We start from the raw sequence: 26,029 nt of genomic DNA on the forward strand, positions 1-26,029 counted from the left end.
GAGTACTTTCTCCTGCTACTTTGAATATGTAATGTTTTGTATGATTATTAATGGTCTGCATCCAAAGTCCGAGTCTGTCCTTGTTTCTTAAGCTTCCCCTCACTTTATCATCATTACTTTCCACTTTGAATTATAACTTTGCTGCTTGCGCTGTGTATAGGAGCCATAACTGTGTAGCTCTGAAATACCCCTTCAATTCAGGTAATCCCAAACCACCGTGTTCTGCTGGAAGGATTAACTTATCCCACTTGACTCTTGCCCTCTTCCTTCTCTCAGATAAAATCCTTCAACTCTTTATTAATTGAAAAACTAAGGCGATTAAAATATTTTCACTATTTGTATCTTGCTGTCCATATCTGTAAGCCAGAGCTTATAATTACAAAGTTTTTGTATTATATTTTAGTCTGTTCCCTCATATTCTTAGCTGCCGTATCAGAATCCTTTTTAACCCGTACTCGTAAGTACTTCATTTTATCATGCAAAGCAGAATTAAGACTTTTATTGGATTTAGTGGCGATAGATGCCTTTGGAAGCTAGATGAGCCAGATAAAAGGCTTTATGAACTACTGTGGAGACATGATGGTCAAATGCTAAGTAATTATCAGCAAGAGTACCCAGATCCCTTACAACACTGTCTGATTGGTGTGGTGCATCTCCTATATGGTGAGTGAAATTGTTTTGTTTACTGAAATGAACTATGCTACATTTTTCACACTTAATTTTACGACCATTGTCCTTGCACCAGTTATTAACGTGGTTTAAGCTATGTTGGAGCAGTTGAGACTCAGTTGAAGATCAGGTAACACCAGCCAATTTACAGCCATCTGCAGACTGATTTAACCATATGCCAGAAGTGCTGGCTTGAAGGTTTGAAAAATATATGCCAAATAGGAGAAGGCCCAAAACTGAGCCCTGCAGTACGCAACTGGTAATTGCTTTGTTTCAGAAGTGGCACCTGCTACACTAACTACATGGGCTCGGTTTCTGAGACAGCCAGTTAGCTGTTATATTCAGATTTACAAGTCTGTCAATAATGCTTACATGGAAATAGTTTCAAAGGCCTTGGCTAAGTCTAGATATGTTTCAAAGGCCTTGGCTAAGTCTAGATATGTTTCAAAGGCCTTGGCTAAGTCTAGATATGTTGTAGGCATTGCATAATTACTATCCACTGCTTCAGCTACTTTTTCAAAGAAGTTAATGAGGTTACAGAGGCAGGACCTTCCTTTGATAAAGTCAAATTGATGAGGTTCCAGAGTTTGAGATTTTCAATGTCAAGATTAATGAAGTCTAAAATAATGATCTCTATACACACTGCTTTATATTATTTGCCAAATGTAAAAATTAATTATGCTTTTGCATTTTCAACTTAATAAAAACGTATTGGTAAAGAAATGGCGTAGCTTTGAAAACATAACTTAGCAGGTAAAAAGGCTTATTAATATGCTTAGAAAGCCATAGGTTCCACCAGTCTGATTTTGTGTTCTCCATGTCTGTAGTATCAAGCTCTATGATTGTAAATGTTCTAGCAGTGTTACTTTTGTCACCGTAGCTCAGGCTGGTCACCTACTTCCACAGTTTGATAAGTATTTAGCAGTAAAACCACTGTTAAATTCAATTGTTTTAAAGTCACATCTCATTTCCACTTGAAAAAATGAACCATGGTGTTAATTGACAGAAAACGGTTAATCTGACAATCTAGCATTAAGTAATGTGACATTAGTCTGTTTTGGTGTTAAATTCTTGAATGTGTTATTGACCTTGTTTTAATCCCTTAATGTAAAACAGTAGGAAAGACTAAAGCATCTTTTGTTAACATAATCCATATTGAGATGACATTATAAGGATGCTGTTGGTGTGTGACACTTGAATTGTGCTGAATATTTAACAAATGTCTACACATTAATCTGCCCCTACCTTAAGTTTTGTTTAAGTAGGTGATAGTTCAGGAAAAAGACAGGGTCTCTTTCTTTTATTTGCATCCAGGCCACTTCTGTCAAGACTATATTCAGCAGTATGAAGTTACCAGAATGCCTGTTTCAGATGCAGCAACCTTATAGTGAGTAATAGTTAAATGCATGCAGGAGGCTGTATAAAGTCTTAATCTTTTTAAGATTTTAAGTTTACAATTCCTGCTAATACTGAGTCATTCCAGAACTAGTCTTTTGAGTAAACAGCATGTATCCAAAGTACCCATCTGTGCACACTGTCTGTTCAACAACCCTTCAAGACACCATTTATTTTCCCATCTAAAGCATGTTTCCTAGGATCCCAGGAATGATTGATCAAACTTTTGTTCATCTTGTTATCTAGAGCGAATGGAGTAGTACATTGAGATAACTGACAGTAACTGGACATTTCCAGGAGCTCAGGACTTGGAAACAACAGTAAAGACTGAGGCTAATGATAAAAGTAGTGCAGTAAGTAGTCAGGAAGAAGTACTTAGCTGGCACATGTAATGCTTCTGATTTAAGTACTTAGCTGGCACATGTAATGCTTCTGATTTAAGTGCTATAATGGAGTGGGTGATTTCACAAGTTGTGTACCTTTATTTCAGACTCCTCAAGAAGATTATGTAGAGGCAGCAGTGAAACAAGCTTTACAGATACACCTTTCTGCTGCCCCTGGAGACATCCTTATTTTCATGCCAGGTCAGGAAGACATTGAGGTAAGAATGGAGTCTAGTAAGTAGCGTTGTTACTTCTGAACTGTAGAGTGCATTGGCAATGTTTATAACAAGGAAGTTTTACTCTGCAGATATCAGTAAGCTGTACTTAATCTTAATGTTTAATGTCTTACAAGAGATGTAGACCTGCGATGGTAAAAAATAAGAGGTGAACTCTTGATGTTAAGTTGTCTATCTCGCCTTCGTTCTTGCTGGTTGGGACTCGGCCATCTTCAATAGCTCAAGAGCTGTTTACTGGCTCTAAGCTACCTGTTATCCCATGATGCCTAGCGATAGCTACCCAGATGTCATTTGCCGCTTCAGCTGCGAGGTGTCGTTTTTCTGGCTCAGGCTCGTATAAAGTTTTTTGTATAACTTTCTTACTCTAGAATTCAACATTTTTAGTGTTTTATTATTAACGTTAGTCTTGTTTTGTGATAGTTAGTGTTTAGTGGTAGTATCCCTTCTTTTCCTTGTAGAACTCGTTTAACTTAGAGTTCTCCCTCCCCCCTCCCCCCTACCTCTTCTTGTCTGGTTAGCCGTTTAAGTTAGAGGCTTTCCTTCTACCTTTCTCTCATAGGCTAGCCATTTAAGTTAGAAGCTTTCCTATTTAAAAAAAAAAAAAAAAAAAAAAAACCTTTAGCTATGGTCTTATAGTAGAGTGTGTTTTTTGTGTAGACTGTATATTGCTTCTGGTAGTTGTTGTTTTCCTTCTTTAAGGATGTCAAAGGAATCCAAGGTTTCTGGGTTCAAGAAGTGTGACTCATGCTGTCAGAAAATGTCTCTGACAGATGGGCATACTTCTTGCGTCTATTGTTTAGACGCTGTGCACCTGCAGGACTCTTGTTCTGTATGCCATGCCTTTAGTCCAAGAGTCCTGCAGGAGCGTAAGCATAAGCTTATTCTTAGGGGTCTTTTAAAACCCCAGGATTCACCGACCAAGAGCTCTCAGCCTGTGAAATCCCCTAAACCCACCAAACAGTCAGCTCCAAGTTTGGAGCCGTCTTCAGTTCTGATTTTACCTTCCACTTCGTTTCCGGCTGGCACCGACAAGACTATCTCCCCGTCGGCTCCATCAGAGGCTTTGGAGCCATTGTGGAGCCACAAGAGGCTGAGGTCCCCTTCACTAGAATTGGTCCACTCAGCTCCTTGGTCTCCTTTACTTCAGAGCGAGCTTAGTCACCGATCTTCTCACTCCTCTCGATCCTCTAGGCTGTCAGATCACGATGTGGAGAGAGTGGTCAGTAGGTTGCTAAAGTCGCAGGCACTTGCCAAGATGTTGTCCAGCCCTCCTCAACAGGTGTCGGCTCTGTCCACTTCTCTTGATGTTCCTCCTCCGACTCCAGTGAGTTCGGAGCCGGAGTTTGTTGGGGTTCGAGTAGTGGAACGGTCTTCTCCGATAACTCTGTCCCCTTCGGTTCCGACGTCGGCTCCGATCCCCTCAGTGGTGCCGTCCGCCAAGGGATCTGGGCGCCAGGGCTCCCTCGTCGGCTCCGAGGGGGCAAGTGGCACTGGACCCTTGTCCGACCCCGTTCTCCCTCTCGGAGCTTCGGCGCAGGTGAGCTCGGCTCCTACATCGGCCTCAGAGCAGTCTCCCTCGGTGCGGAGAAAGATTCCTATTTCTTTAGAACTGGAGCTTTCTCTGCATCATGGCAGGAACGCCTTCGATGTCACGAGGAGTGTGCTGGCCACTGAGTCAGCTCCACTGTCAGCCCCACTGGCTTCGTCCCCTGTAGTGCCTATGCCAACCTCTGCTCCTCCTCCAGGCCCCAAGCGTAGGGAACTGATGCTCCAGGACAACCCCATTGGGTGTTTCCTCTTCTTCCGAGGCCTCCCCTGATCATTCAGAGGAGCCCCTGCATAAGAAGAAGTGCAAGAGGGAGCACATTGATTCCACTAAGTCTGTCACTTCTGATACAGACTTAGATGATTCGGAAGGGTCCCCAAGATCCCCCTCTGAAGATGTTTCCTTCTCGGACATCCTAGAAATGCTTAAACAGAGGGGGAACTGGAATCCCCTATCCCCTACCGAGGATGAGTCTGTATTTCTGGATGCTTTCGGTTCCCAACCTTCCACCTCCTGGGTTTCTCAGCCTTTCAATCCACTTATGGCAGTGGTGGCTCGAAAGGCTTGGTCAGCTGCGGATACAGTGGAACCAACTCTGAGGAGACCTGATAAATTCATCACAGCACCCCAGGATAAGCAATTCCTTACTAAAGGTGTTCCTGTTGATGCCATGATGGTAGCAGCAGCCACCAAAAAAGAGTTAGCGGAGACCTCTTCGTCTGTCCATCCTCCTAAAAAGGAGTTCAGGACAATGGACAGATACGGGAAGTGAATGTTCGCTTCAGCGACCTTCTCTATGAGGTCACTGAACTATTTATGTCATTTTACCCGGCTTCAGAGGGATCTCCTTAAAGAGCTCCGGAGATACCCTTCAAGATCCATCAGCTGAGGGAGCTCAAGCTAAAGTAGCTTCCCAGCTGGTGACGCTTAATTCTGTAGTTAACTCCTCCATGAGGCTCATTTCCTATGCGGCCGATGGTGCGAGTAGAGCCGCAGGTACCGGTGTGGGCCTTAGGAGGCATGCATGGATGCGGCTGTGTAACTTTGCGGAACCCTTTCGAGCGTCCTTCACCAACAGCCCCTTTGATGGTTCCTTTCTTTTTGGACCACGGGTGAAAGACACTTTGACTAGGTGTGAGCAAGAAGGCAAGACTCTCTCTGCCATGGGAGTCCGTTTTTCCACTCCCTCTAGACCTTACCCCAAAGTCAGAAGAGTGGCAAGATGTGGTTCTGAAAATCCCAGGGAGCCTTGCCTGACCCACTTAGCGATTTTTCCTCCAGAGGCAGAGGGGGAAACAATAACAGACACTGCCGTCATGGCAGATGGGGTCTGCAGAACCAGGGCAACAGAGAATCCTTTTCTGATAAGCCCTTTCAGCATCCCTGAAGGGTTGCCCAGCTGCTCACCTCTGGAGGCAGTCAGGGGAAGACTTTCACTGTACCCAAAAGCCTGACAAAATTTAACGCAAGACAGATGGGTACGGTCCATTATATCCAGAGGTTACAAAATTCCCTTCCATCAACCCCCCCTTACCGTCAAAGAAATCCCTTCCAGATGTTCCACCCAATCTGAAGGACCAAGCAGTAATAGAAGTTTCAAAACTGCTAGAAAAAAAGAGTCATCCAGGAAGTCCCGGCAGACCAGCACGGATCCGGAACTTACTCAAGGTTCTTTTTGGTACCAAAAAAGACAGGGGACTGGAGACCGATTCTGGATCTCAGCAGACTAAACAGGTCTGTACTAAGAACAAAGTTTCGGATGGTCACTCTACAGTCCATTCTACCCTTTCTGGGTCAGGACAATTGGATGTGCTCGATAGATCTTCAGGACGCGTACTACCATATCAAGATGGGCAGGCAGTCCAGGAGATTTCTTCGCTTCCAGCTGGGAGCCAGTCATTATCAGTTCAGAGCTCTGCCCTTTGGTCTCACCACAGCCCTCAGTGTGTTCACCAAATGTATGGCAGTGGTCACGGCTCACCTGAGACGTTGAGGATTCCAGGTGTTTCCATATCTAGACGACTGGCTCCTCACTGCTACTACCAGGCATCAACTCCTACAAGCCAGGGACTACACTATCACAATCTGCTCCCAGCTAGGCATTACAATAAACTTCAAAATATCTGCCTTGTTGCCCTGTCAATCTATCACTTACATAGGAGCAGACTTAGACACAAGGAACATGTTTGCAAGGCTACTGCTAGAAAGGGTGTCTACAATTCGTCAGCAAGTACAGATTCTAATGCAGAGCAAAAGGATCCAAGTCAGGTTCGTCCTTCAAACTCTGGGTTCCATGGCAGCCGCCATTCTTCTAATCGCACTGGCCCGCTTTCATATGAGGATCCTTCAGTGGCTTCTGTTCACACAGTGGTCTTTCCAAGAGCTGCCCATGTCTCACATGATCCTGATTACAGAAGCATGCAAAAGGCACCTTTCATGGTGGATGGTCTCCCCACTAGTGACTCAGGGCAGACCCTTCATTCAGCCCCCTCCGGTAGCCACAGTGACCACAGACACCTCCCTGATAGGGTGGGGGGGGCATTATCTGGGCAGGACAGTCCAAGGCACTTGGCAACCTCACGAGTGCCATCTGCACATAAACGTCCAAGAAATGAGAGCTGTGCTCCTAGCGTTGCAAACACTTCAGGACTCTCTTCCTTCCGGGACCATTGCAATTCAAACAGACAATATGTCAGTGGTGTGGTACATCAACAAGCAGGGCGGAACCAGATCCTACCCCCTGTGTCGAGAAGCACTCAGACTGTGGCAGTGGGCGATTTCCTCCCAACGTTTTCTGATTGCAACGCACATCCCTGGGAGGTCCAACGTCATAGCGGACAGGCTCAGCAGAGCTATCCTCATGCCTCACGAGTGGTCTCTGAATCAGGAAGTTGCAGATCTTATCTTCCACAAATGGGGACAGCCTTGCTGCGATCTTAATGCCACCCACTTCAACAGCAAATGCAGCAACTACTTCGCCCTTCTTCTGCTTCCAGGTCACACACCCAGAGATGCTCTAGTCCACGATTGGCCTTAGGCACTTCTTTATGCCTTTCCTCCGTTTCCCCTGATACCGAAACCCATACTGAAAGCAATATTGTTGGGTTGCAAAGTGATCCTCATTGCCCCCTACTGGCCTCGACAGGTATGGTTCCCGTTCCTGCACCATTACCTTCTCGATCAGCCCTGGACTCCGGACTCTGGACTCGATTCCAGGTCTACTGATTCATCAATCAGGCGGGTTGCATCAATCCCTCCAAACTCTCCAGCTCATAGCTTGGTTGCTCCACTTCCAACCTTAGCCAGGCTTCCCAGCATTTCCCCGGCTATACGTGAGATTGTTGTCTCCTCTCACAAGTCCACAACCAGAAAAACTTATGCTAGTAAATGGAAACGTTTTTCTTGTTGGGCAGAGGCTAGGAACGTAGATCCCTTTTCAGCCCTAGTCCACGAAATTCTGGAATTCCTAGCACAACTTTTTCATTCCTGGTCCGCTTCTGCTACGATCAGGGTTCAATTAGCAGCCATTTCTAACTTTCATGTTGGGTTGTCAAATTCTAACATTATGTCTCATAAGCTCTGCAAAGCTTTTTTGAGAGGGACGACTCTCCTTAGGCGTCCAGTGAGAGACCCCCCTCCTCCTTGGGACCTTAATTTGGTCCTAACTTCCTTAATTCTATCCCCTTTTGAACCAGCAGCATCCTGCTCCATTAAGTTTTTATCTTGGAAGATGCTCTTTCTGGTAGCTATTACTTCAGCCAGATGCATCTCCGAACTTCAGGCGCTATGTGTTCATCCTCCATACTTGGTTTTTCATAAGGACAGGGTTGCTCTGAGGACTAATCCTTCTTTTCTTCCTAAAGTCTGCTCAGAAAATAATTTATACCAATCTATAGACCTTCCTGTGTTTTTCACTAATCACACCAACAAGGCAGAGTACAAATTACACCAATTGGACATTCATAGACAATTGCGTTTTTACCTGCACAGAACTAAGGAAATAAGAAAGTCAGACCAGCTATTCCTTTCTTATGCCTTAGGCAAACAAGGTCTCCCAGTTTCCAAGGTGACCTTATCTAGATGGTTGTCTCATACTATTACTTTTATTTATCAGTTAAGGAAAAAAGAGTTACCTATCAAACCGAAAGGTCATTCTACTAGGGCCTTGGCCATCTCTGTAGCCTTCCAGTCTAGGTTGCCCATGGATTCTGTCTGTGCAGCTGCTACGTGGGCAAATCCTCATACCTTTATTTCTCATTACAAGCTGGATATGTTCTCCAGGAGCAGAGCTGACTTTGGTTCCACTGTTCTGAAGAGTCTGTTCCAATGAACCGCCCAGGATATTAGGTGCTAGGGATGCTGTCCGAACCAGCAAGAACGAAGGCGAGATAGACAACTTAATATAAAGAAGTTATGTACCTACCATAACGTTCCATGTTAGTTGTATTCATCTCGCCTTCTTTCTTGTGTCCCACCCTCCGTCCCCCTGTCCTGTTGGACCGAGAGGAGTTCTTATTTCACTGGCTGGGTGTTCTCTGGTTTGTTTCCTCTACTGACTTCGAGAATATTGCAGGTATAGTCACCTATTTGTTTTGGACTAGGTTTTTTTATCTTGCTATGTCTGGAGTTAGCTATTTCAAATGAGATCTGGGTAGCTATCGCTAGGCATCATGGGATAAGAGGTAGCCTCGAGCCAGTAAATGGCTCTCGAGCTATTGAAGATGGCCGAGTCGGAGCCGAGGATCGGCTCCGATCCCAACCAGCAAGAAAGAAGGCGAGATGAAGACAACTAACATGGAACATTATGGTAGTTACATAACTTCTTTTTTTGATGAGACTGTGTAGCTGTGACAAAACAAACTGCATATTGATAATTGCTACCTATTTACATGTTTTGGACAGTACATTTATTTATTTTTGCGTGTGTGATTGTGTTTTAGTATTTTGTAATAAAAAGGTTTTGAGGTCAAGAGTGCTGTTGTAGACATGAAATGTAGATTTGTTGAGCAATCTTTTATTAATCATTGCCAAGGTATTAGGGCCATTTCTGATCCATACCTGATTATGTAAGGACTGTGACCATTGAACCCCTATAGGTTCTATGGGACCATTTCTACAATGTTCACAAAAATTAAATGAGAACCTTTCCAAATTCTGATCAGAAGAGCAGCAGGTCGCTTATGACCACACCGAAGTTCTTGAATAGTCAGTCATGTCTAATTGACTCTCTTCTTTAGTCAAAGTAGAGCTGTTGACATGTTTGGAGTAAGGAATATTGCCCTTAACTCCAAGGTTTAAAGATCTTGTAGTCATTATATTTAGAGTTGGGATGGTGTAGGGAGGAGCTTACCTTGCTGCAAAAGTCCTTTTTTTAAACAATTAGTATAGTTTTCCTGGATTTCTGGTGTGAAGTTTATCTATGAAGCCTAATTACTTGTGGTCACTGTCTGTGTGGAATTTTCATGTTCCTTCTGTGTCTGCATGGGTTTTCTGTACTTTTTGCTCATCTCCCAAAAACATGTTAATTTACTTAACTAAAATAAAATATAGTGTGTGTGTGTATCTATCTAAGATATATTTTTATATATAGACACACACACACACACACACACACACACACACACACACACAGTTTCTCCATTTTTCCAGCCTTTATGGCCCAGTCATCCCTTATATAGGGAAGCTTGCTATCTTCATGATTTGTTACTATTTTATGTATAATGCACAGACTGCATTTGCAAAATAAAATATTCTGCTGTACTGTTAAGCATTTAATGAGAGAGCCTTACATTTCCTCATGGAAACACTTTAACCTCAGATCTTACATTATCCCATCTGTTCACTTTGCCCGATGGTATTTTGCTGCAAGGCAGATCTGATTTGGCAACCTGACTGCTCCTATGCGCTTGACTTGCATCAATACTTCTACAGTGTTCATGTCCCCTCTGTCCTCGGATCTTGTTTGCCACTTTTCCGACTAGATAGAATTTCCAGCTGTCAATGAGAAATAAGATAATTCTGTCTTTTTCATAGTATTTTCACATAGTTCTCAGTTTTTGATTCCCCTGCGTTTTGTTGACAAGTGTAGGGGTGTTGCGTAATGTTGAAGGTACGGAGAGCTGAGTGGTACAAGTGTCTGTATGTTTTGTTGAAACAGGTGAGTGGGGCTGGAGGGGGTTGGGAGGGTTTGTGAGTTAGGGTTAGGGTCTGTAATAGGTGAAGCGTAAGTGTATGTTTGTGCATTAGTGTTTGTATTTTAGGTTTATGGTCAGGGTTAGATAAGGAGATAGATGTGTTTTTAGTGCATTTATGTGTGTTTGTGTGTGCAAGTGTGTCTTGAGTACTGGCAGTGTTATAGGAAGCTTTTCATTAAGGTAAGGTGTAGATTTAGGATTGGAGGAAGGGGAAACATTAGGATTAGCACCCATTACTAAGATGGCGCCTGTAATACTGCCCAGTATTCAGACAAATTTGAGACTAGGGTTGCATAGGGTTTTAGCGCTAATATCAGGAGAGGAAATAGTTTTCCTTACTCAGTATTTTGTAGTTTGTTATTTGTTGTGTTTGATGTTCTGTATGTCAGAACATATTTTGTCGATGTTTTCATTTCGACATTAAGTATGTTTGATCATAAAGAAAGAATAGAGCATGTACTTCTAAACATTGAAGTGCACAAATATCAACTGGCTAATGATTGATTCCCAAAGCTTGAAAACCAAAACAGTGAAAAAAAACAAAACACTGCTGCACCCCCACACCCTGCTAATTGTATATACCAGCTCCAAGATCGGTATACAGTGGGGAAAGGGTAATTTCCCTGATCCCCACTGTGCACTATTATTCACGGACTTAATATTGGTAGATGCGATCAGATGAGCTTCGATCAGTTCTGCTGGTGTTAAACACATTCAAGAATACGAACGTTCGACTGTATGGAGTGTTTCCATACGTGTGTGTGTGTGTGTGTGTGTGTGTGTATATATATATATATATATACACACACACACACACACACACACACACACACACGTGCTCACACATACTTTTACTTCTTTCCACTGTTGTGACTACAAGTCTAGGACTAATTGCTTCACTCTGCTCTATTTTCTATTTCCTTACCTTATTGATAGTCCCCAGGATTCAATAACTCCTACACTTAAGTGTACACTGTTCTGAGTGAATAGAGACAACACAGACATAACTCATACCTTCTTCCTCCTAACTTTAGTTTTTCTACTGATATTCTTGCAGCTTTAAGTATTCACAGGGATTCATAAAGGTTAACATAAAGTATAGACTACATGTACACTTAGTGTAATCTTTCTGAGTGACTAGAAAACACAAAAAAAGTGATAAGAATTTTATTGAATGCATATTGTGTACACTTAGTGCAGGATTTATTGAATCTGGCTCAGTAATCTGTTTTGCAGTGATTTTTCTTACTTTGTTGTAGTTATACTGTTACTGTAGTTATTAATATTTTTGATGATCTGCTACTATATTTAGCTCTTAAGCCTGTATGGATAAAGGCTTTAGAAAATGCATCCAATATGGATTAAATCCCACCCCAGGATATCTGAAAATGATTTGTGTTCTGCCTGGAGACAAGAGTACCTCTTGGCCTCCTGTGACATCTGTAAGGGCTTTGAGACACATTCTCATCGAGAGAGAGAGAGAGAGAGAGAACAAATTAATTCTCAAAGCTCTCCTTCCTGCTTCTTCCCAGGACTCTGGCATGGAGAAAGAAAGGGAAAAGGTTAAAGAAAGAGAGAAATAAAGAAACAGAAAAGGATTAAGGAAATTGGAAGAGGAAACCAGAGTATATTCTACCTCAGGCTTCTCCTGTTGCCCAAATCCCCCAATCTGACCCTTCTCAGGAGGCTTCAGCTCTGGGGTCTTCCCACACCTATCCAGTCTTAATCCATGATCTATCCCCCCAGGAGGATGGCCAACCTTCCTTTATTTCCTCTCTAAAGTGTGGAGTACTTTTGTTCAGAGCACCTTGGATTTTAACTGGGAAAAGATAATGAGAGCCTTCACAAGAGAACAAATTGTCATGGGTGTCATCCCATTCCCCTCAGAATCTACGGTAGATTGGGTTCACCTTCAGTTTCCCCAGAGAGAGTCTGTTTCCTTGGTACTGGTTTCAGTACTGGAGGTTTCAAAGTCATTATCTTTTCTGAATCTTATTTCATCAGCACCTGCAAGCTTGGATCCCTAGGCTGTGACTCTGAAACCTCGGAATCACTCTATACTGATTTCATCTGAGTGGATAGTGCCTTTGTGCTGACCTCTCGTTGTGTCTTCAGCACCAACTTGTTTGAAGCCCTTTTCTTTGTTGGGGTCGTTGGCATTCATAGTGTCTGCTTTCATCTCGACCTTTGAGCCATTGGGTCCGTCAGTGTCATTGCCTCCATTTTTGTTACTGATGATATCCACATACTTCAGTACTGACACTGTGCTGGCACAGGGATTTCCATTGCCAGTGGATTCAACACTGGCTTTTGAGATTTTATAGAGAAGATGATAGCCTGCCCTACTTTGCAGCATGAGGATGCTCCACTTGCTTTGGCTCCAACCCTCAACACCCATCAGTCTACAACCTTTTCTACTCCTCATCTTTCACAGGGACAGGGCAGTTGAGAAGGTCTTGGTAGACAATCCAATCCTTCTGTGAGTGCCATCCTTACTCTTTGAGTGCCTCTGATGAGTGCCCTCTGTGGCCACAATGAACAAATGTCAGAGGCGGCACATCATCTTCATTGCAGTCTCTCACCCCGACACCAACCACAGTGAAGAGGAAGGGGCCCTCAGAATGCCTTCCAGAGAATGCTGTGTTCAACAAAATCTTAGAGTTTATTTGTCAGAGGGGTACTTGAACCACTGTCTCCCTTTCCCAGGTTTAGGAGGTTCACATTGAGGCCTTCAGATCTTCCATATCACTGACTACATGATGGATCTGGTGGTGGAGAGGGCAGTGTGGGAGCCCAACATGGCAGAGACCATCCCACAGAAGCCATACAAGATTTTTCACCCACTTAAGGACAAACAATATTGGAGCAAGGGTTCTTTGGTGGACTCCCTTGTTGTGGCACTGCCTCTAGGAAGGAATTGTTTGACAGCCATCAGTCCAGCCTCTTAAAAAGGAATTTGGACAGTGGATCATATTGTGAAACGAGCATATGCTTTGAATGGGTTGGCTGTAGAGCATTGACTTATTCAAGTCATATGACTAGATTCCAAAGAGATCTAGCAGAGTAAGCATTAGAGTGTTTGAGGAAGCCTGCCACTTCTGACACTTAGAAACAATTGTAGTCCCGGGAGCAACCACAGTAACTATTTCCATCCTGTGCATGAAGCAGTTGCTTAATACAGCTGATGGAGCAATTAGAGTGGCAGGCACTTGTATAATGATGAGATGCCACATCAGGCTTCGCTTGTATGATTCTGCAGACATCAAGGCATCCTTTGTCAGTGCCCCAGTTGATGGGTCCTCACTCTTTGGGCCTAAGGTCAAGGAAGAACATCTGAAGTGTAAAGCCAGAAGCAGATGCTGTCTGCCTTAGGTGTTTGTTTTGAGACTCCTTAGAGGCTTTTTTTCCAGGAACCAAAATGGATCCAAAGTGCTCTGGTTCAAAAAAATCCAACTCTTTTTTTCTTTTTTATTCCAGTCCTCACATAAATATTGTGTAGATGGCAGTGATCCTGCTAATGCTGCAGACCTCCCAGGACTGCCTTCCAAAGGTTGTGATTTCATTCACTTGGAAAATGTCAGTAGTAGTTACATCCTTCTGTCTAGAAATCATGAGAGTATGGCACTGGGTAGAGTCCTTACAGCATTTTCTAGTTGCTGTGTACAATCCGGGATGAACAGGCTACCAAAAAGAGGGGCTTAGCTGATCAGTACTGAAGCCTCCTGAGCAGTCCCTCAATCCATCAGTAGCACATATGATATTTCAATGCTTGAGTAGCTTTACTGTGATCTGATTGCATCTCTAACCAGTTCCAAATACAGCAACTATTTCGCCCTCAACCCTTCACAGGGGCAATTACCAAGAGCTGCTCTGGGCTGTCAGTGGGCAGTATTTCATGCCTTCCTCTTCTAGCGTTAATGATGAAATTCTTTCAGAAAGCCTCTGTATGCAAGGCTTCAGTAATCCTCACAGCCCTCATTTTGGCCAACACAAATCTGGCTCCCCTTGCTATATTCTCACTTCAGGAGGCAACCATAGCCTTTACATCAGCAATCAGATCACATTTCCTGTCCTTTTGGTGAGTCTCATCTGGGCATTCATTCCTTTTAATTAACTGCATGGTTTTTCCTGTTTCAGTAATGGTCAGAGAAACAGCTTATACTTTCAGGATAATCCAAATAATTTCAGCTAAGTAGAAAGACATTATGTGCAAATGCTAAAAAAGCAAATATAAAAATAAAAGTAAAAATAAATAAATATCAACTGCGGTGGTGGTGCTGCGGTAGCGTTGTTGCCTCACAGTAAGACGTTCTGTTCGATTCTCAGCTAGAGCGTCTTCTGTGTGGAGACATGCGTGAATGGGTGTACCTTCGTTGAAGGTTGTGCGTCAGGGCAGTCAACTCGGCACGTAAAAATCTACTGCCAATCATTAGCGGACCGGAGTTCCGCTGTGGCGACCCCTAACCAGGAAAAGCCGAAAGACAAAACATGGGCTTATCACAGCAGGGGTTAGATTCTTTCTCCAACTCAGTTCCCTCAGTATTATAGATGTTCATCGTGTTACACTGCTGCAGTCATTACACTTGGGTTATCCTGCCGTCAGGTGGTTCCCCAGTCGGCCTGAGTTCCAAAGTCTTGGTCTGGCGTCTGTTGCTGTTGCCTCCTCCCTGGCGTTAGTGTGACAGGGGTATATAAGATGCAGCCAACGCCATTTTCTTCAGTCTTTCTTGCCGCGCGGTGCCCGAAGCAAAAGCAGTTCGCAAGTGCCGGTCGGCCGTCTCCTGAGATTTTCATTCCAAATCCAGAATCGAAGTCTTCTACAAAGCTAAGTACCCCATTGGGGAAACTTTTTCTTGCCTCAGACCGATGTCAGTAAAAGTTGATAACTGTATTTCTTGTGGGAAGCAAATACCTCATAAGGATTTCCATTCCTATTGTATCCCATGCCTAGGCCCAGACCACGATGTCACTGGTTGTCGGTTTTGTGCTAGGTTTAACAAGTGCACTATTAAACGTTGGTTTGATTTTGCCCGACATTATTTTGGTAGAAAATTCAATTATACCATGCCGTTGGAACTTCCGACGACCGGAATACACAGAAAGCGCAAAGACAAGCATAGGCATCCGAGGCCAAAAACTGATGACGAAGCCTCTTCTAGGCCAGTCGCCGGTTCTCCAGTTTTTAGCGAGGCTCCTTCGCAGCCCCTGATGACCACTTCTGTAGAACCACAGGCCGCCACTGACTCCCACGTGGAGATGGCTGGGCCTTCGGACGCACAAGTTATTCAGCCTACCAAGACTAACCTTCCAGAGGAATCCGGAGTAGCTGAGCAACCCACAGCTTCAGAGGGTGTCTTCAGACCTAATCAGTTAAGCAGTAAGCCCTCAGCTAAGCCTAAGCCTCCTTTAAAATCAAAGAAATAAATACAGCATTCTCCAGGACAGGCCTCCATGCCTAAGAAACAAATGCTCAAAATGGCCGAAGACCTAATCTCTCTGATCAGGGGGTCCCATCCCCCTCCTGATAAAAGGCCTAGACACGATGCAGACTATGACTCAACCGACCAGGTGTCCATCTCTTCTGATTCATCCTCAGACCTAGGATACTCTTTACCCCCTTATGAGGATTCTGATGCTGAGGAATCAATTCCATCAGCTCCACCGCCAGAGGACTATTCCTTTGGGGAAACCCTACATACCATGAGGGAGCATTTCCACTGGGAAGGCCAGGATTACTCAGAATCCAAGAAAAGGCTCAGAGACTTCCTTTTATTACCTCAACACAGACCCCTTGCTATTCTGCCAGTGTTAGATATTGTTGATGATGTGTATACTGAATCCAGCTTAAATCCTGATTCCTTACCTCCAGCCCCTGTTAAACCTGACAGATACTACAGAGTCCCTGACTCACATAAATTTCTGTATAAAAGCCCTGTAGCTGACCCTGAAACTATTTCTCAGGGACCCAAAGGAGTTAAGGCCTCATCAGCCAAGAATCCAGTTCCCTCTGACAGAGATTCCAGAGCATTAGACAGATGGGGAAAGAAAGTATATACGTCTGCAACTTTAGCAATGAGAGCCTTAAATTGCCAGTTTCACATGCTAAAATATCAGCAATTTTTACTGTCTCAGTTAAAACAAAAAATGCTTCCAGAATCAGATCCTCCTAATTTTAAAGAAATGCAGGATTTATTGCATGCAGCTGAACAAGTGGGAAAGCATACTTTGCAATGTGGTTTTGATTCTCTAGAGGCCTCCTGCAGAGCAGCAGTTACAGGCTCTGTCATTAGAAGACATGCTTGGTTAAAAGGCATACGTTACCAGATCATGTTAAAGCATAATTATTGGATGCACCTTTGCAGCAGGATGTGTTATTTGGAGTTAAGGCAGAAGAGGTATTAAAGAAAATGGAGGATAAGGCAAAATCTATGCAAACGGTGAAGGATTTCTTACAGGTTTAGCCTCCTAGATTTAGCAGAAACTGGCCAACTAAGAATTGGTCCTTTCCAATTACAGACAGATCTCAAAGAGGAAGATACAGACGTCCAAGAGGTAGAGGTCAAACACAAGGTCCTTACAGGCCTCGACAATGGGTTGCATCAGGCCAGAAAGAAGGGGAAGACAGGCCCCAACCATATAAAAAGCAGCTCCAATGACTTCCCACTACTGCCAAACAAATCCCTCTTGGCAGCCCCCTTGGGAGGAAAACTGGCACTCTTCTACCACAATTGGAAAATGATCACCAAAGACAAATGGGTTCTCAACATTGTATTTCAAGGTTACAGGTTCCACTTTCACACACTGCCAAGGTTAAAAGTAATGTCAAATCTGCCACCAAAGCAATGGGCAGAGGCTCAAAAACAAATTACAGCACTCATGGATATGAGAGCTATTCAAAAGGTACCATCACAGGAGCAAGGACAAGGATTTTAATCAAGACTCTTTCTGGTACCCAGAAAGGACCAAGCCTGGAGGCCCATTCTGGATCTTTCATCTCTAAACACTTACCTGGATGTTCCGAAATTCAAAATGTTGACACTACAGCAGCTTCTTCCCATGCTGGGCAAGAAAGCTTGGCTCGTGACTTTTGGACCTCAAGGAGGCATACCTGCTTGTCCCTATCAGACAAAACCGCAGAAGATACCTCAGATTCATAGCTGGTCCAATGCACTACCAATTCTCTGCACTGCCCTTTGGCTTATCTACTGCACCCAGGGTCTTCACAGAGTGCCTGGCACCAGTAATTGCATTTTGCAGACAGAAAGGAATTCAAATTTATCCGTACCTGGATGACTGCCTGATTCAAGCAGAGAGCAAGGACATTCTTCTAAAGCATCTGGCATTTGTACAAAAGTTATTAAGTTAAGTTGCCTGAGGTACACAGTAAACGAAAAGAAATCAAAACTAGTGCCCTCACAAGAGATTATATTCCTGGGTGCCAGCTTGAACACAACGGCCCAGATGGCTTATCTCACGCCAGACAAGCAAGGACAACTGACTCAATACTTTCAATTGATGGCAACAAAGACCCAACTCCCTGCAAGAAAAATTCTGCAGGCCTTGGGTTACATGGCATCCTGCATACTACTAATTCCATATGCCAGACTGCATATGAGGAAATTACAATGGTACCTAAAGAATGTATGGTCTCAACACTGTCAAAGTTTGGAAACCGTTATACCACTAATTCCTTGCCTTCAACAGGAGTTTCAATAGTGGGCTCAAGCTTGTCACCTCAACAAGGGGCAGCCTTTTACACAACCCACAGCCAGGCAAACACTGACAACAGATGCATCGGATTACGCCTGGGCAGCACACATGGCAGGCAAATGTATTCAGGGCACGTGGCCTGCAGAACAAAGGCATCTTCACATCAATCAAAAAGAGATGCTAGCTGTACAAAATGCCCTTATAGCTTTCAAGGACCTGCTGCATCCAGGACAAATACTGCTAAAGACGGACAATACCACAGTTATGTGGTACATAAACAAGCAAGCTCCTACCTCCTATGCAGACAAGCCATGACCTTGTGGAACACAGCTATAAACCATCAAGTTCATCTACAAGCACAATTCCTGCCAGGAGAGAAAAACACACTGGCAGACGACTTAAGCAGAAACATCATGGATCCCCAAGAATGAGAATTGAATCCACAAATATTCAGAATGATAACACAGAAATGGTGGAGCCCGGACATAGATCTGTTTGCATCCCCAATAAACTGCCAGCTACAAATATTCTGCACAAGGAGTTACCATCCACAAGCATGGAAAGTGGATGCCCTCTCATTCAGCTGGGAGAACCTACAAGTATACACTTTCTCACCACTACCTCTCCTGCCAAAGGTACTCATAAAAGCCAGGCAAGAAGAGCCAAAGATGATCTTGATTGCACCAGACTGGCCACGCCAGCACTGGTACCCAATCTTAAGGAGCTTAGCACAAGAACCACCCTGGATTTTGCCTCAAATCCCACATCTACTGACTCAGCACAACAATCAAATACTACACAGCCAGCTAGAGACCTTAAACCTAGCTGCATGGAAGATTCCTTAGTCAAGCAAGCAGTGCCTCTCTCCAAAGCTGTTATGGATGTCATTCTGGAGGCCAGAAGGCCTAGTACCAGGAAAGCCTATTCGGATAAATGGAAGAGATTCTGTGCCTGGAACCAAGCTCACAGCCTTGACCCTCTTGTCCCAAACATTCCTCAGATACTACAATACTTAACTGAGATGCTGGACAAAGGCCTCTCCTTCTCATCCATCAAGATCCACGCCTCTGCCATCTCTGCTTATTACAACACGGATCCACCAATTTTCTGTAATCCTCTGTTAAAGCAATACCTCAGAGGGGCTAAAAACATAAGACCGCCCCGTAGAGCACCTACTCCAACTTGAGACCTCAACTTTGTTTTGGAAAAACTAACTTTACCTCCTTTTGAGCCAGCTAACACAGCAGAATTAAAATATATCTCTTGGAAAACTGCTCTGCTTCTGGCAATAACATCAGCACAAAGAGTTTCAGAATTACAGGCACTAATGGCAGTGGAAACTTTCCTCATTTTCCACTAGGACAGGGTGTCTTTAAGAACTAACTCTATGTTTATGCCAAAGGTGGTATCCAGTGTGGCTCTAAACCAAACTATTCACCTGCCAACTTTTTATCCTAAACCACAGAATAAAGGGGAGAGACTACTGCACTCTTTGGACATCCACAGGCAGTTACGCTTCTACTTGGACAAAACCAAAGCTTTCAGAAAATCTGAGCAATTATTGGTAGAATATGCTGCAGGAGCACAGGGAAAAAGCCATTTCAAAACAGACTATTTCAAAATGGATAGGACATTGTATACGTTTCTGCTACACATACCATGGAAAACCTGTACCTGGCAGCATTAGATCTCACTTCAACTGCCTACCTCAGGGGAGTACCTACCAAGGATATTTTGGAAGCAACAACTTGGAGTTCTGTACATGCCTTCACCAAGCATTACCATCTGCCTCTATACTCTAATTCCAGAGCTGGCTTCGCCACTGCAGTGCTGCAGGGCCTTATAGCCACCCCTAATGCCTTATAGAACCAGCCACCCTACATCAGCTTTGGGATTCTACCCAAGTGTAATGACTGCAGCAGTGTAACACGATGAACATAGTACAGTTTTGTACCTACCATAAATGTAGATGTTCGAGTGTATACATTGCTGCAGTCCAGGTTACCCTCCCTCCTTCCCCTCTTACTGTCTGGTACATACCTATGTCTTCCACCCTTACTACCTAAGGGGGGTATTTGCTGGTAGCTATAAGTTGTTTTTTGCTTTTCTTATGTATGTTTTATTAGCAATTGGAATTGCCTACCTATTTAGAGGCACCTGACATCTGGGGCAAGAAAAACTGTAGAAAATGGCGTCTGCTGCATCTTATATACCCCTGTCGCACTGACGTCAGGGAGGAGGCAACAGTAACCGATGCCAGACCAAGACTTTGGAACTCAGGCTGAATAGGGACCGCCTGACGGCAGGATAACCCAAGTGTAATGACTGCAGCAGTGTATGCACTCGGACATCTACATTTATGGTAGGTACAAAACTGTACTTTTCTCTCTTCTCTTTTTGATTCCATCTCCAGTTACTGTACAGTCAGAGTATCATGCCATCATTTCCATCTTTCAGCTAGGATTTCATTCTTCATCCTTTGTAGCACCAAAGGTCTGTAAAGCCTTTATCTGAGGTACATTTCTCCTATGCTCTCCTATCAAGAATCTTTCCCCTCTTTGGGATATCACTCTGGTCCTAGGGGCACTGACATGTTCCACTATTGAACCAGCTTCTTCTTCTTCTGACATAAAATTTCTCTTCTGGAAGACTTTGCTTCTGGTGGCCATCACCTCTGCCAAACGTTTTTTCAGAGTTATATGCCCTTTCTTCCAGACTGCCTAATTTATTTTTTCACAAACAAAGATGTCCTTTATGCCAAGGGTTGCTTCAAATTTTCCCTTAATCAAGATACTTATCTTCCTTTCTTTTTCCTGAAGTCCTTCAACAAGATGTAGTACTTACTGCACACCTTGGATGTCCACAGATGTTTGTGTTTCTATTTACACCAAAGTAAAGGAATCCGGAAATACAGCCAACTATTCATCTCTTATGCATCCATCAGTTTGGGTCAAAAGGTTTCCAAAGTAATTCTGTCCAAATGGTTTACAGATTGTATAACCTTTGTATACCAGTCTCATAAAAAACGATGTTGGTAAAACAAAAAGCTAATTCCATAAAGTTTATTGCAGTTTCTGCCACATTCTTCCAGAACTCCTTAAATTATCAAATTTATGTAGCTGCAACATAGACTACATTGCATGTTTGACTAGCACTATAAACTGGGCATATTCTCTATGACCAGGTCTTCCTTTGGGGCTGCCATCCTTTTGTGACTCCACCCAAGAAAATGGTTACCTGGGGAATCTGTCCATCAGTCAAAGTGGACAGATGACATAATGTAAAATACAGAGGTTATGTATTTCTCATAATGCTGAATCTTGATTATCCTCTGTCCATTCAGTTTCACTACCTGCCCTCTACCCCCCCCCCTCCAAATTCTCACATCTCCTTCAGGTTTTTCATAGTCAGTGTTGTAATACTAATCTCTGGGTCTTCCTGCCATGCAGTAACTTGTGTTTGGCCTGATTCCCAGAGTCTTTGCATCATCCCCAGCTAACTGATGTCATAGGACCGATGTATGGACATCCGAGTATAAGATGAGCCATCTTCAGTACTTTCTAGCCATGCAGTCCAGTGCACTACTCCATGTTTCTCCCACTTGTCTGTTAATCTGCTCATTTTCTAGAATTGTTTTCAGTCTATAATCAGATAAATATCCTGTTCAGGAAGTTTCCTTCCATTTAAGGTTTCCAAAACTAAATGCTTAAAGTTTTTGAAGTAAATTCTGCATAAGTATTTTCATTCATGGTGTTTATTTTGCTTGAGGCCTGAGCATGACATTTCTAGCTGTCAGTATTGTGCTAGGTTTTATTCCAAAACCTTGAAATGTAGGACTGAAGTCTCTAGCCCTGATAGAATATTCAAACCTACTGCCTCCATCCTCATTGCAGGCCTCAGTATTGTCCATTTCCCTTCCGTAGAACCATAAAGACAAGAAGCAGAAGAAAGAAGTCATGGATGTCAGAGTCTTCCATATCCGCAGCCACATCTTCCATAAATGACTCAGGTGAGGCTCCTTTGCAGACCCCGGTACAGCTACTAGTGGTCCAGAGCCCTCTTGCAAGATGAAACCCCTTGGGAGGCCGCCATGCCACGTTGGGTCCAAGACACTTTGCATGCCCTGGCGTCTGACACCCAACTGCTGATAACCGTGGGAGAGGGTGATATTTCCTTGGTAGCCATACCTGAGGAAATCCCAGGAAACAGGATAGAGTTCACAACCACCCACCTGTGTCCTGAGGCCTTGAGCCCAAAACCCTGGACACACAAACCCAAGAGGCTTACTAGCTTGCTCTAGCCCAGTCCCCCTCTCAGTCTTCCATCTCCTCTACCCTGGTTGGTGCACAGGACCAGGTTAACCTGGCACAGGTTTTTCTGAAGTTCATATAGCCCAGGAAGCCACAACTCTTTGTTCCAAGAGCTCCTTCAGGTAAAAGAAAGAGAAATGTTCTCTCGTCAGGAAGATTCAGACTCTTCAGAATCTGAAAATGAGGAGGAACTGTCTTGTGCAGAAAATCTCCTTCTTCGGTGATATATTGACTCTGATTCAGATGACACCTTTTCCTCTGCCTCCTCAGACAGCCCAGACTTAGCCTGGAGAGCACACTTAGAACAGCTGAAGGTGCAAGGAATTTGGACTACTGAACAAAGAAAACTACACACAAACTAAAAAGGAATACTGGCAGTTTTTCTGGAAATAAGAGCCTTCCAAACAACCTGACCCCAGAAGCACTGCAGATTTGGACAAACATCACCACAGTGATGTGTTACTTAAGCAACAAGGGGGAACTGATTCATACCCTCTGTACAGTTTAGTGGTAAAGGTATGGCTTCTGCCACAAAAACTACAACTGACATTAACAGCATCTTACATACATCCCAGGCCAGAAGAACGCCATAGCAGGTTCTCTAAGCAGGACCTGGACCCCATGGAATAAATGCGGAAAAGAGAGAGAGCGAGAGAGAGCTTTTGAGACCTCACCCACCAGGGGGAAACCTCAGTATTAGAGCTCTTTGTTACAAAGGTTCTGCTCAAGAACCTGTCAAACAGGGTCATGGAGAGTGGGATGCCTTCTCCTTTCAAATGGACAGACCTCTTCCTATACACTTTCCCTCCACTATCCCTAATCCCCAGGGTACAATACTGCTCATGATACTCATCACTTTCGTCTTGCAAAGGCAACACTGGTTCTCCCTTATATTCACCATTATTGAGGGGAGATGCTATACTCTTCCCAAGTTGAAAGATTTGCTCACCAAGCACAAGGGTCCTGTCATTCACCCACACCTGAGCACACACAAACTATCAGCTTGGAGGATTAGATTCCAACACTAATCATCTTATTCTCCTGAAGTGATATCTGCTTTGTGAAAGACAGTTAAACCAACTACCAGAAAATCATTTTTATTAAAGTATAAAAAGTTTTCTATTTGGTTCCAGGCAAAAGGTATGGCACCACTTAATGCTATAGCATGAACCTAGAGCTGGAGTACCTTTCAAGAATTATTTAAGCAGGGCCTTTCTTATTTAGGTATTAAAGTACATGCATTTGCCATTTTTGCTTACATACCTTGTTCTTCGACTCTCTATGCTTATTTTCATTTGAAACTGTTTCTTAAAGGAGTAATGTACCGGAGACCATCTAAGAGAAATACTGTACTCTCTTGGGACCTGAACTTTGCATTGGAAAAAGCTTACCCTGCCAACTTTTGAGTCAGCTGCCTCAGTCCCTGTAATGATGCTTGCATGGAAGACCACATTGTTGAGAGTAATCACTTCAGCCAGGTGGGTCCCTGAACTGGAAGCCCCGAGGTGCGAAGAACCCTTCATTGTATTCCATATGGATAGAGTTATCCTGAGAACTAATTCTTCTTTCATGCCAAAGGTAGTGTCAGAGTTCTCTTTAAACCAAGCTATGTACCTACCAGTGTTCTTCCTTAATCCTCAAAATAAAGCTGAACAAGTCCTGCATTCGCTGTATGTGCACCAACAGATTAGGTATTTCCTTAGCAGGACACAGTCTACAAATGTAGCAGACCAACCTTTGGTGGCCTTAAGACAGGCCTCATTCCAAACTGATAATTGCACAGTGGGTAGCTAATTGTATTACCTTTTGTTTTACTCATCATGGAAAGCAACTACCAGCATCTGTCAGGGCACTTTCCATGGGACGCAGAGCTACCACCACTGCCTTCCTAACAGGTACCTACACCTTTACCAGACAATACTATTTAAATACTGCATCCAGGACTAGGACTGGCCTTGGTACTGTTGTTCTGTGGAACCTCCTGTCCCAGGGGCCTTCACACAGACAGCCACCCAATCAGTAGCTTTGAGAGTCTTCCAAAGGATTAATACTGCAGCATTAACTATGAAGAACATAGTACAGTTGTGTTACATTTACCGTAATAGTACATTTTCAAGTAGATCAGTGTTGCAGTGCCAACTCCCACCTTCCTTTCCCTCTTTCTGCTTGGCCTCCAATGGCTGGGGGTTGCGGTGGGTACCCTAAACTTATCATCCCCCTCCTGTACCCTTCTTCATCTTCTTCTAGTCTACAGCTACTCTTTCTTAAGATTTAGTCAACTGGGAGAATTGTGCTTATCCTTAGGCCTCAGACTGAGTTTCACAGCCTAGAAAGACCTGAGGAGACACCAACAGATGCCATCTTATACCTTGGCATCTGGACATCCATCAACTAAAAAAAAACTCTAGGAATATGGCTAGTCGCGGGCTTCTGCGTAGCAGGAAGAACCAAAGATTAGTACTGCAACATTGATCTACTTGAATATCTACAATAATGGTAAGTGTAACACAACTGTACTTTCGCAAAAGACCTGATAAAACTAGACCAAAGCCTGTCCACTTTCACCACCAATTTCTTTGTGGCTAATGTGTCCCATGTTCTGGTGTTATTTAACAAGCTTTTGATGTGGAAACTCCTACAGAACAGGTGCATGGTGCGAGTAGGCAAGGAGCTCAGACACTTGGAGTGGAGTCACTTTGCTGAATTTGGATCTTCCTTGCGGTGAAATCCCATCAGTTGAACTGGATGGGCTAGGGATAATGAAGAAGCAGTGTTAGAAGTACATAACTTCCATTTTTGTTTCGTGGACACAGATCAACATTTTTCTGGTTTTATGAATCAGGCTGTCACTAAGTATAAAATAGCTTACTACTAGTTATCAGTCTTATGTCCAAGACTTTCCGTTTGACTTCATGTATCTTTGACATTCAGGTTTTGGTCTCCTTGACCCATCACACTTTGTCATTAGTCAGGTGACCCTGCACTGTCCAGTACTTCCTCTTCCCTGCATGGAAAATGCATGTAACCTTGTGTTTCTTAACCCTTCCTCTTATAGAAAAAGGAGTGTGGCCTTCTCCATTTGGGGCATGAGTGTGTTATGCCTGAACTTTACAGTTTTGTAGACCCATTAGTAGCTGAGAGGGGTATTTTACTACATAACCCATCCAGCTTAGACCTCTGTGGATGGGGCCCTGTATTTCATATGGATTCTACCTTTGCTGGCTGACAGAGTAGCTGGTGCAGGGTACATCTTTGTGTAACCTGTATGCCTATTGGGATTCATCCAGGCAGAATGCACTGACTGGAAATAGGCATAGCATTCATTTTTTGTTGCATTGAGCTTCTGTTTCATAAATTCGTAGATATCCCAAAGGCACTGAGTCTTGCATCCATTAAATCTTGCCAGTACCTTCACTCGTGCTGCACTTTTTCTTCAGGAGGGCTATACTAATCAGTCCCGGAATAAACATGAAGATACCCATTTAGGCATCTAGGTTATGTTTAAATGAAGATGATGGATCACACTGCTTAATATGCAGTGGAAGTTTATTTGAGAGGTTTGGGAGGCTCTGGGTTATAAACCTCT

The 26,029-nt window shown here is 43.6% G+C and overlaps 1 protein-coding gene across 1 annotated transcript in view; it reads left to right on the plus strand.

Annotated features, from left to right (window-relative positions):
- Positions 1-26,029, plus strand: part of DHX38 (DEAH-box helicase 38) — a gene marked incomplete in the record, with an annotated part of 1,902,786 nt that overhangs the window by 1,139,065 nt on the left and 737,692 nt on the right. Inside the window, 1 exon segment of the mRNA XM_044081902.1 lies at positions 2,555-2,665. Within this exon segment, the coding sequence (XP_043937837.1) occupies positions 2,555-2,665 (111 nt within the window).

Source organism: Protopterus annectens, chromosome 8.part1 (genome assembly GCF_019279795.1).
Source record: "Protopterus annectens isolate FY-2018-M chromosome 8.part1, PAN1.0, whole genome shotgun sequence".
NCBI lineage: Eukaryota > Metazoa > Chordata > Ceratodontiformes > Protopteridae > Protopterus > Protopterus annectens.